Here is a 12,757-nt window from a genome sequence, read left to right as displayed (position 1 = left end):
ACTGATTATCACAACTGAATTACTAAGGAACAGTTTTCAAGCAAAGAAATAACGTTTAAGAACCATCATTACCTTGAAGCCACCGAACCTGGGTAGCTGGTCCATACCCCTTTTCGTTCTTGGCTGATATTCTGAACACAATGGCGGGCCTAGAAGTGTAATCGACATGCGCATTGGCGAGCTGCCCTGCAGTCACTATGCAGGAAGTTTTCAGGCCGCAGTAAATCCTCATGAACATGGGCTGACTTGGATTATCTGGCACCTGTGCTGTACGAATAGCCAAATAGGCTGAATATTCCAAAATATTTCCAGAAGGTGAAGCTGGAGGTTCCCAGGAAAGATGGATACAGTCAACATTCTTGAAGGAAAAAAAAGAGAACAATTTGGGTTTTCCAGCCCCTGAATAAGCATGGCTTGCTGTTTAGAAGCACGCTATTCAAAATGCAGATTACTACTTTTTTTTAGTTAGTGGGGAAAATTTTAAGTTATACTTTTCATAAACCAGCCATAATTAGATCTACAATGCATTGAGTTTTATTTTGTTACATACAACTTGGTAACTAGTGGCCATGCCCTGGAAATCCACAAGATGGCATTTTCTTCCCTTTCACCATCACTTCACTATAGAGAAAATCTCAGAAAGATAATGAACTTAAATTCAATCTAATATCTGTCTTGAAATTTTGGTTCTCAAACTCAAGATGATTATACTAAAAGAAAAACTAGATTTCCTGATCTCAGGAGGATTATTATCTTAAATTCAATCTAATACCTGTCTTGAAATTTTGGTTCTCAAACTCAAAGATGATTATACTAAAAGAAAAATTAGATTTCCTGACCTTTCTGCCATCTGAGCCCTAAGTTTTCTATAATTTTGCCCCACATATTTCTCTAAGTAATCAATCAAATATTATACACTCTTTCAGAAGCTACCCTTCCATAAATTACTATTTCATTTGAAAAGCTATCCATAATCCTACTTTAATGCTATGCATTAAAATATCTGCAGCTCTGTCCACACTTAAGTCTCCAGCTACTTGCTTACCTTTGAGATTCTGACAGCACAAGGAGCTCCAGGAAAACCAGGAATACATGTTTTGAATTCACTTATTTTGCTGAAAGGGCCTATCCCACAGCCATTGATGGCAGCAATCCTGAATCTGTACACTGTGCCTGGAACAAGATCTTGTTGTTTAAGTAAACTGTAGTCCGGGGCATCTGTATTTCCTACCTAAAAATGTAAATACAAGCATAAGTTTGAGGGGTGGGGGAAGAATCTTTTTACAATGTGCTATAACTTTTCCAATTAAGCGATTACATTTTAAAACATCAAAGGGAGAGAAACACTTCATATCCATCACTCATTACTCATCCTGAGACTCGGTGTTAATTATAGTCTGTCAAGAAAAAGTCTTTGCCAAAAGACATAATGACTAATAAAGAATGATACAGAAATGCAGTAATAAAATACTTTACAATTGTTGCCTAAGGATAGATCTGCAGACTAAGCAGGTATTTGCGTTACCTGTGATACTGTGAGATATGAATGAGTTCCTGGGGAAAATCTCAGTGGCTATAAGAGAGCATTAAATTTGATTTATGAGAAAATTTTCTTTATTTGAATGAGATCCAACCACATACAGAGAGCTTATCTGGCAGGATACCACTGAATTATTATCCAATTCAAACTTGTTTTAAAAAGGGAAAAAAAAAAAAGACAAGCAGAATATGAGCACCACAGCCAACATTTTAAAAACCACAAAATGGGAATAGTTTCTCCATCAAAGTGGTTCAGAGCTTTGGAACTATTTCTTGTAATAGCTTCATGCTATAGTGGATAGAGAAGTGGTTTAGGGGTTCATTTGAGTCCAAGCCTGCCTCAGGACACACATGAGTAAGCAAGTCACTTAATCTCAGTGCCCTAAACAATTCTAAAACTACAAAAGTTATAAACCACTTGCAGATCGGCATTGGCAGAGAGATTTTTCTTACCAAGAGTTTTCCTGTATCAAAGAAATCCCATATCTGAAAAAACATGTACATATTTGAATTTTTCAAAAGCAAAATGGATTTTACCCTAAGCACAACTCCTGTGCTTACAATATCAATGTTACATTTTTAACACTTAGCAACAACAAATTTTGGCACTGTTTCTACATTTTTGTTTATCGAGATTGCTTCTACCTAATATCTCCCGCATAGTAAGTTTTTAAATTATATTCAAAACATATATTAAGTAAGTTTTTAATTGTATACAAAAATATATATATATTTAAGGTCATGTATATTTCATATTATATTTAGTAAGTTAAGGATTCATGGTTTCTTCATTGTGATTATCTATTCCAACAGACTTGAACCTTTGTGTCTTGATAGTCTTCCTAATTTCTTGTGGCTGACAAAAATTCATTACCTCAGTGACTTTTCATTGAGGATGCTCTTGAAACTTAAGAGATTATGTTCATAGAGTAGAAGGACCTGTTCCAGGTCTTTCTACATTTGTAGGAACTATCAAAGCTTACCAGAACTTACATTGTTTTCAGGAGCCCATAATTCCCTCCATATTATAATGGGATTTAAAAGGATTTAAATTATCATTATTTGAAAAAGTAGGGAATTGAAATATTTATCAGTATTTCAAAATTGGCATCCCATGGAATAGTTTGTACAATGAGAATTTTAAATAAGAGTGTGTTTTATGCTAGTGATAGTTTCATATCCAATACTTAAGGGAGGAAATATAAAAATTAAGCATAATTTAAGTTTTTAAAATATACTTCACACATTTCTATGTTTTATTCTGACATTCCCCTGACCCATCTTTATCCTACATATATTTCATATCCCGAGGCCCACATTTATGAGTGCCATAAACGTTTTACAGAACTCTCAGTTCTTTCTATAAGTTAATTTGGAAAAATGTTGATCTATAGACGATTATTTGATTTGGCCAAGTAAGTTAGGGAAGGATATCTTGAGAAAATTTCCCAAATCTCTAACTACAATCATCTGCCTGTTGAAGTAGATATTAAGCCAGTTGTTTGTAAGCTAGAAAATGTTATATAAATATGGATTATGTTACTGTACAAATCTCAAAGGATAAGTCCAATGATTTTCCTTTTAAAAAATGTATAGGATTCATTAGCTAGCACTTGCTTTTTAAATGACTTAGGAAGAAAATACAAGACACTCCAATAATCACCAATAGTCATACTAATATTCATTGGATCAGGATACTTGAACTAATGATTATCATTTGCTTTAAGGTTTCAGAAGTAAAACTGTATAGCCTTAAACATTCCAATAGCTAGCACAGTGCCATTTGTATAATGGGTATGTTTTTTAAATGTGGGTTGCATTTAAGTAATTTGGGCGTATGTATACCACATATATACATTCATACAAACAGGAAAAATGCATCAATGGCTACCTTAGAAATATTCTGCTTTCCTTTTGGCAGCAAGTAGAACTGGTTGACCAAAGCGGTGTTACTTTTGAAGATCCCCACATCACACCACTGTCGTTCTCCTTTTCTTTCTAGGGTCATTGGCTTTGAAGTAGTATCTCTCTGGTGTTAGAGAAAGAAGCATTATATAGCTTTGCCAAAAAACAGATCTAATAAATTCATGCAGCGACATAAGGAAACAGTGCCATAAGAACGGGTCACAACAGTCTTTTTGTTAGCTTAACAATGATCCAGCAATGCTCATTCAAAACCTAGGAGGTGGGAGGCTTTGCATTCAGCCAGGCAGCTTTTGAGTTACCAATGAATGGGAATGCACATGCTTTTAGAGTCGTTTCTGTCAGCTCAGTAGTTTGCCGTTTTCTTCTCCAGCTCATTTGACGAGATGAGGAACGGGGGCAAACAGGGTTAAGTGACTTGCCCAGGGTCACACAGTTAATAAATGGCTGAGGCTGGATTTAACCTCTAGACCTGGTATTCTAGCCACTGTGTCATCTCGCTACCCATTTGGGCATCTACAGCTTTAAATTAACCACCACAACAGGAGTAATCTGTTTGATGTCACAGTTGGCTCCAAGAACAACAAATTAGGAGTTCATCATTCTGAACTAGTTTATTTCTAGGCTTGGGGGCAAACTATAGACAGTTATCTCTGGGCTTGAAATAAATACCTGCAAAACCTAGTAGTGGGGTCAAAACCAAAACACATTTTGAAAGTAGTCTACCATGCAAGTGAACTGCATATAGCAAACTCCAGTAACTGAATATTTTCCTGCTAAAAACCAAACAAACAAAACAAAAAACAAAAGCCCTCCTACTTTAAAGCCTCCTCTGGTGAGGAATGGAATTGTAACATCTACTCCTTGAATTTCTGCCAGTACATAAGCCAGCTCCATAATAAATAAGATGTGACTGTTTATATGGTCAAAATCCAACCGAATACTTTTATTCCTTTACTCTTAAATATATAATAGAGAGACGTTATTCTGAAGGCCATCATCTCCCTTCTAAAAGAAGACTTTCTTCCTCCCCTTCCCCTGCCGCAGTTTTCAGTAACTACCCTACAAATGACCATGCATTTACACACCTACATGTGTATAACACATACTTCTGTGACTTCAACATGAGCTCCTTGAAAGCAGAACTTCTCTATTTCACGCCTCTAGGTGGCACAATGGGAAAAAGCACTAGGCCTGGAGGACTTGCATTTAGTAGCTGACTAACTGTTTTTCTCACAAGCCCTTCTACTTTACATATTTGGTTATTCTTTTAGTCATGTCTAAAATTAACGCAAGTGGCCACTAACAGAAAAAGTAGAAAATACTGTCAGTTCAAAACATGCTCAACATCTGGAGAAGAGATCTTCACAGACACCTAGTGTCCCAAAGCCCCAAGAGGCCAAACACTTACTGATAACGGAACCGCAGAGTCCTGGGTTTCGGCAGAGCTGCCTTTGGTTGCCGGCTGTACAAATGTTTCGTTGGCTAAAAAGAGATTTTCAGATGAGACTTACATGATATCTTATTTTTTAAAAGGCATAAGTCTCTCAAATATCACTTCCAAACACTCTCCTACCTCATGCCAAATGATTCCTTCAAAAATGGCTAACATTAACCATTACAGGAGAAACTTCAGAGAAGCTAAATTCTCACTAAGTTTATATGAATTAGATGGAATTGATACATTTCAATCCCCATTAAAAATTGTTAGTGATATTATCATACAACAATGTCGATTGGCACATGACTATATCTAGCTATACAGTAAGTATATTAACATAATGTGTATAGCAATAATAATAGTAATTATAACATGCATAGCACATTGTGTTATCAGGGAGAGAAATTCTAATAACCAAATGATATCTATGCAATTTGACTAAAATTGATTCCTAAGAAAGTAATTCTATTTAAAGTTAAAAGAAAATATGGAAAATTAGAAATCGGTTAAGCTGGGAAAACTATTAATTTGTGGTCCAAAATGAAATATTTTGGGGGAAGGATAAGCAGCATGTGTGCATGTATAGACATAGGTAAATGTCCCCCTCCCCCACATACATGATTTTAAATAAATGGGGAGCTAGAGTAGCACAGGTCATAACTACTGGGTATTAACTACAGTGCTTTCTGTTTGATTCACTCCAAGATGAGTTTGATAGATTCAAAATATAGCCCATGAAATCTCTCAAACCTTCTGATTTTCCACTGAATGCCGCGAGTGATGTCTCATCTTTAACAACTGCCCCATTTGTATTGGTTGACTCCGTTTTAATGATCCGCTGGGGTACCGTGGTATGTGTACCAGAAATGGCACTGGATACAGCAGCTTCAGGATGTATTGTCCTTAAATCCAGACCATATGACTCACTCACATTTTTTGAGGTTTGAGCACCTGTAGTTAAAAAGGGGGAAAAAAATAAACTTAAAAAAAAAAAATTAACCAGCAGAGAATTTCAGGCCCATGATGGATTCAGCAAGGTCCTGGGCCAAATGACTATTACTTCGTTTGAGGTTTTAAAATATTTTTTATATGAAGTGATTCAAAGCGATTGCAATATACTTGAGATAGAAGGTACCATCCACATCCAGAGAGAGAACTATGGAGACTGAATATGAATCAAAGCATGATATTTTTATCTTTTTTATTGCTTGCTTTTACTGTTTCCACCTTGTGTTTTTTTTTTTCCCCTTTTGATCTGATTTTTTTTTTCTTTTGGTACAGCATGACAAATGTGGAAATAGGCTAAGAAGAACTGTACGTGTTTAACCTATATCAGATTGCTTCCTCTCTTGGGGAAGGAGGAAGGGGAAAAGAGAGAGAAAAATTTGGAACACAAAGTTTCACAATGGTGAACGTTGAAAGCTAACTAACTTTGCATTTATTTGGAAAAATAAAATGTTATCAAAATAAGAAATATTAAAAACAATATTTTATAATGAGCTTGACATCCAGAAATAAAAACAGAAAAAAATTCCTATTCCATAGAATTTTAAGTGTTTATTAATTTTTTAAGCTTGTATTAACTTTAACATGATAGTAACATAACCACCCTCTTTGGTTTTATGCCCTTCTGGGGTTTTCTGTTCTGCATCTTTTTCTGTTTCAATGTTTTTCACGTGTTAATGTTTCACTGACCTTTATTTTCGTCCCTTTCTGGGGGTGGGAGTGGGCATTCCTATCCCAAACCATCAACTCTCCTCCCCGACAAATACATATTTTGAAAGATTCATCTAAAATTAATAGTGTTTAGAAAAAGCAGGGTCTCTTGAGACAAACGTAAAAGCCGTGTTTGGCACAACATTCTAAAAGAAACCGCGAGTTTTCTGGGCAGGGTGTGGCTCACAGAATATGAAAACCAGATGGATCGTTTTTTTGAGAGCCACTGAGTTTTGTCTGTATTAGAGATGGAACATAATAGATTCCAGAATCTGGGAAAACTGCAAAATATTCATTATACAGATTGAAGTACAGCACGGGTTAAACTTAAAGATACTTCAAAAGAGCTGTGATTTTCATTTTTGTGGGCACTTCTACCTGCACATGAGCCCTTTTGGATTCCTGTGGTTGAAATAAGCCACGTGGTGGCCAACATTCTGGAAACTGAACCCACTGAATTTGGCTAGGGCAGTTTTGAAATAATGGAGGTCTCTCAATGGGTCCAAACATGAAGAATCTCTTGATTTCCACCTCTAATAATACTAGTTAACACTTATATAATACCTACTGTGTGCCAGGCCCTATGACAATTATTATCTCATTTGTCCCTCACAACAACCCTGTTGTCCCTATTTTACAGAAGAGGAAACCAAGGCAAACAGGATCACACAACCAGGTTATTAAGAAGCACCAGTTAAGAAGCTCTCACCATAGCCCAGGCCCGAGATGAAGATCTGCAGTAAGGGGGTGGTTGAGCAGAAAAGACAAGTACATCATCATGTTGTGAAGATAAAAACAAGGTCAGACAACAAACTGCACATGGGAGGAGTGAGCTGGAAGAGTGATGGTGTCCTTAGCAGGAAGGGAAAAAGGTATGGTCTTCCCAACTCTAGCCCCAGTGCCCTCATTCCTCATGGCTGAGTTTGACCCTGGGGCCCACAATCTCTCTGGAGTTTTCTTGCCATGGCTCTCATACCCTTCTCTCTCTCCTTGACCACTTCTCTTCTCTGCTGGACCCCTTCCTCTGGATCACTCTCCCCTCACTGAGCTCTGTCCCTTTTGAGGTTTACTTGGTGACCGCTCCAGCTCCCAGAGGCAGCTGGGGCTAGCAGAGAGAGGGCTGGAGTTGGGGCTGGACCTTGAGCTTACATCCTGCCCCAGGTATTTGGTAGCTGTGTGACCCAGAGGAAATCCTGTTCTAAAACTACAATTCTGGAGATCCTCAAGAGCTCGCCTGAGCTCTGAGCTCACATCACCTGTGGGCCAACTAGGCCTCCAGGAGGCATCTCCAACTCGGTACACCCCAAGCACATGATACTTTCCCTGCCCACTGAGGACACCACCATTCTTCTAGCTCACTCACCCCATACTCACTTTGTCATCCAACAACGTTTTTACCATCACAATTTGGTGTATTTGTCTCTTCTGCACGACCATTCCCTTAATTCAGGTCTTTGTTTCTGGCCTGGGCTGTTTTAAGAGCTTCCTAACAGGACCCCTGGCCACCCACATGGCTGCCAAAGTCACTTCCCTGAAGTACAGCGACTCCCTGCTCGCTACACTCGCTAGTTCCCGTCTCCCTGGGATCAGATAGAAAAGCCCTTCTCAGCATGGAGGCTCTCCAAAGTCTGGCTCTTCCTATCCCTCCACGTGGTCGAGGCGCCAGCCCTGCTGGTTTCCTAGTTGTTCCATCTCCAAGCCTCAGTGACTGTTCCTCCCATACCCTGTATCTTCTTCCTCTCCCTCTCAAGCTCTTGGAACCTCTTTTCTCTCCACATTCATCTCCAGCATCCCTTCCTGCAGAGGCCTCTTCCCCAGACCCTAGCTGCTAGTACCTACATCCCCTTGGCAGATCATCACCTTGTGTGTCTCTAGAGACATATAACTCTTCCTTGTGCTTTCTGAATTTGTATTTTGGGTGCTTATCACAAAGCTTAGGCTCTGGGGGTGGGGGGAAAGGCCCAAATAAATGCTTGATAAGGAACTGCTTGGACTTCCCAGAATTCATTTCTCACTGCCAGTGTTTTAGAACCCCAGGATCCCCTGCAAGCCTGCTGACACATTGGAATGGGACTTTCAAAGAGGTAAAAGGTACATGTTACCCTTTACAACAGCATTGTCATCTACCAAGTAGGACTTTCAAAAAGTGGCGACATGCGAACCTACTCGCCTCAAGTTAATACCAGGTTAGGGAACTAACTCTATGTATTTTGTTATGTCCTTTCTGATACAATCTACTATAGAGTTACATTCCCTTCTGAGAGAAGCCATTTCCTCTGGTATTTGTAGAGAATAAATTCACAAAGGAAAATGAAAATATTCACCTGAGTACCAATCTCCTACACGTGTACATGTGTGTGTAAAATCATTTTTAAAGAATTTGACAAATCTGTTCCTTTATGATCAGAAATATTATGGCTATACTAATATATGTGCACAAATATTCACTTTATGTTTCTTTTTAAAAGTTATATTTTTTGGACATGGTCAATAAGGAATTTTTTTTTTTTGCTTGACTATGAATATTTGTTATAAGGTTTTGTTTTTCATTACTTTCCCTCTTTCCCTCCCTCTCCATTGGGGTTAAGTGACTTGTCCAGGGTCACACAGTCAATAAGTATTAAGTGTCTGAAGTCGAATTTGAATTCAAGTATTCCTAATTTCAGGGCCAGTATTCTATCCACTGCCCCTTTTTCATTACTTTTCATGGAAGAGAATCGGGAGGGAGAGAAAACAGATTTTGGTAACTGGACAAAATAAAATTAAAATGTTTTTAAAAGTTCTAACAAAAATGGTATCTATAATGTTTGATACGAAAAGCATTTATAACCCTTTTGAAGGCTTGCAGTAGCCAAGTATATATTGAGAAGGCTATTTTTAAGCCTCCTGTGTCTGGACTGAACCCCTTACATATCCAAAACTTTCAGTGGATAGCTCCTATAACATGAGTGATCCAATCTCATGACCGACCCAAAATATTACAGTGAAACCTGTTTCATTATTGAATTTCAGAACCAAGTGCAGTGAAGATAATGACACAATGAGCACCAAAGTAAGGCAGTAACAAAATCCACTCCACACCAAATTGCAAGGTTTTCATCAATAAGCAGTAAGAAGATGTACCTCCTTTAATTCCTTAAATTTGCATTTGATATAGTTACTTTCCCATAATGCCCTCAAACTATCTCTACACACACCTTATTGTGTAAATTCCTCAAGGGTAAAAACTGTCTCCCTCTATTCTTTGTACCCCCAGGGCTTAGCCAAGTGCCCGACAAACAACAGGGACATAATAAATAAATGCTTACAGACTGACACACATCTCAGCTCCTTACCTTTTCAGACTTTTGACGCCTAACACATTTGAGCCTCCAGGCTATTCCATGAATGAGATTTTCCACCTCTCACCCACTCCCCACCCCCACATTCTCTCTGTCATCCCCCCTGCCTGGAATGTGCTCCTTCCTCTTTTTCCACTTCCTGCTGAACCTCTCTTCATTCCAGTGCTTTCCCTGTTAATTGTTTTCTATCTCTTCTTACAGAGCTTGCTTTGTATATATTTGTTTGCATGTCGTCTCCCTGTTGTAAGGTCTAGTACTGACTGCAGTGTCTGACACATAGTAGATGCTTAATAAATGCTAAAACAGACACACACACACCACCCAAACGCAACAAAACTACCTTAAGAGTGACAATTGATAACCTGCGTTTTGCACGTTATCGCTTATTAAGAAGTGATCTGCAACTAGCACTGTCTATTGGACCATATGTATTTCCAAAAGCCCATGTTGTTTTCAGCCAGCACCATGAGGGTATTAATCATTCAACTGAAAGGTTGGCATCTGTACCTTCATTTTTCTTGCGCATATCCACTGAACAGCTGCCATCTGCCATGCGAGTTGCTAGTGCAAAGGGTGGGATCGAAGGGGCATTGCGCTCAAATTCCTTATGATCTGATTGACTTTTTACCGCAATTCCTTTTCTGACTTTATGGTCAGACTCTGTGCTATTTCCCGTGTCTTCTAGCTTTAGCAATTCTTGAGATAAGAGAGAAACTGGCATCTACAAAGAAGAAGAAGAGAACTCAAATCTGTGCCATTTTTTCAAAGTAAAAACAAAAATTAGTCACCCCTCCTGTAGTGTGTGTTTTAAGTTAAAAATTTAAATAATCTGAACTTTTTTTGATGTTGTTGCTATTTCTTCCTTGTGCTTTTTGTATTTGTGTTTTTGGTGCTTATCTCAAGGCTCAGCCTGGGGGGGAACACACTAAATAAATGCTTGATAAGGAACGGCTTGGACCTCCCAGACTTCGCTTCTCACTAGAATCCCAGGCTTCTAAAACCAGCAGGGTTTGGGGTCAAAGTACTGTGGATAATGTCCTCGTCCAATTGATTATAAGCTATAAAGCCAATTATTGGAACAGTGACCATCACAAATAGCAAAGAGGCTTCAGGTGAGTGGCCTTTGCACAGCTGTATGGATCTCATCCTATTGCTTTCAGGTTCTACTCTGGTTGAAAATGAGGGAGAATTGGGGAAGTAGAAGCTGGAAGGGGCAGGGGAAAAGACCCTAGTTCTAGATGGGTGAGCTAGCCATATCTCCATAAGGTGATGAGACCTCACTTCCCCCAATAAGACCTTATTTTCTGCAAAGCAGAAAAGTTCCCTCTTCCCCAACCCAACTATTATTTACTCATTTCCAAAGATGTCTAGTCCCCAGTGCTAGGCTGTTTGTTTGTTTGTTTTTAATACACACTCTCATGGTGTGTATGGTGTTAACCATAACTCTTCCACGAAACACAATATATATATATAATCTAACCTATAAAAAGAACTAAAAATATAATGTGCACTATAGGTAATTAAAGTGTTTAGCTTTTGTGCATCTTAAAATTACTTTTGTGTAATTTGGATTTTGTGCATTTGAATTATTACCGATTCAGTTTTTGACATTAGGGGAATGAGAAAAAAGGTTGATGACTCAGCTCATCTGAACAAAAAATCAAGTCACCAAGAATGTCACCCTCTGGCTTAACTGAAGTTAAGAGTCTACAAATTGTACTTACATTGTGGGGTAGAGTGTTATTACTGGCTTGTCTGGAAAAATCTGCTTGGACTCCTGCAAGAAAGAAAATCCAGGGATAAATGGCAGAAGTCATGATATCAGTGAAATAATCACTCAGGAGGAAAAGTAGAAGAAAAACAATGGTCAATGATCAGAAACCCATTAAAAAGCTCTTTGGGGTGGCTAGTCTATTTATGATGCCTACCCCTGTCTACTCCAGAGTAATACTCAGCACAGCTATTAGCTTTCATCCAGCAGCATGGGATATAACAAAAACTGCATAAAAATAACAAGGGGAAGGAAAACCCCATACTATGTGTTCCTGCTTACTTAATGGAAAACACAGAGACAGAATATTTTCTACATAAAAGACAGGTGGTATTCTGAAAGCTGTGCTTTTACTATGCCAAATATGGTTTAAAAACTATCATAAGAAAATAATAACTAATAACAGGAAAAGTGGAAAAGTTTGTCTGGGCCCGTCACAGCACCTTGCAAGTTTGTGTGAGCATCTGGGGAGACCACTTGATATGGCAGATCTGTGTTCAGCTGAAGCAGATAACCTTCCACAGTAGGAACTTCATCCCATTTAACTTGGAAAGAGTTAGTAGTCGCTTTGATCACTTGGACTTGTGATGGTGCCGGTGGTTTCTCTAAAGAAAAATGCCAACGTTAAACTAGTGAGTGACTGGAAAGTGACTTAAAAGTGGATTTGCCAGCACAGCAGGCCAGACATTAGTAAGTAGTTTGAGACTACCTGCTGTCTCAGGATATTAAAAATGCTTTAAATTGAGCATCACACCATTCTTTCGTTTCTTGGACCACAATATTTCAAGCTACAAAGGACCAGAGAAAGACGTTTTATGACATAGACAAACAGTGAGCCCAAGTTCAAAACAAGCCTCATAACAAATCCATTTTCTTTAATATAATATGCATTATTAACAACTTCTAATATTAGAAACGATGGCTGGAGTTTATATCTTGCTGCAGGTTCATAAAACACTTTATAGATGTTAAATCATTTGATGGCACAAAACATGATGCTGTGCAGAGAGTCCTGTACTCCAGGTT

General features: G+C 38.4%; 1 protein-coding gene across 1 annotated transcript in view; it reads right to left on the bottom strand.

Moving 5' to 3' along the window:
* HCFC2 (host cell factor C2) overlaps window positions 1-12,757 on the bottom strand; it is a 30,391-nt gene that overhangs the window by 3,287 nt on the left and 14,347 nt on the right. The window contains exons 8-15 of the mRNA XM_051961273.1: window positions 12,175-12,336; window positions 11,685-11,737; window positions 10,468-10,681; window positions 5,654-5,854; window positions 4,874-4,947; window positions 3,431-3,568; window positions 1,046-1,231; window positions 73-358 (exon numbers count right to left, since the gene is read on the bottom strand). Of these exons, the coding sequence (XP_051817233.1) occupies window positions 73-358; window positions 1,046-1,231; window positions 3,431-3,568; window positions 4,874-4,947; window positions 5,654-5,854; window positions 10,468-10,681; window positions 11,685-11,737; window positions 12,175-12,336 (1,314 nt within the window). The remainder of the gene's footprint in view (window positions 1-72; window positions 359-1,045; window positions 1,232-3,430; window positions 3,569-4,873; window positions 4,948-5,653; window positions 5,855-10,467; window positions 10,682-11,684; window positions 11,738-12,174; window positions 12,337-12,757) is intronic.

The sequence above is a fragment of the Antechinus flavipes genome, chromosome 5 (assembly GCF_016432865.1).
Source record: "Antechinus flavipes isolate AdamAnt ecotype Samford, QLD, Australia chromosome 5, AdamAnt_v2, whole genome shotgun sequence".
NCBI lineage: Eukaryota > Metazoa > Chordata > Mammalia > Dasyuromorphia > Dasyuridae > Antechinus > Antechinus flavipes.
Note: the sequence above shows the minus strand (reverse complement) of the source record. Positions and strands in the feature narration are given on the sequence as shown.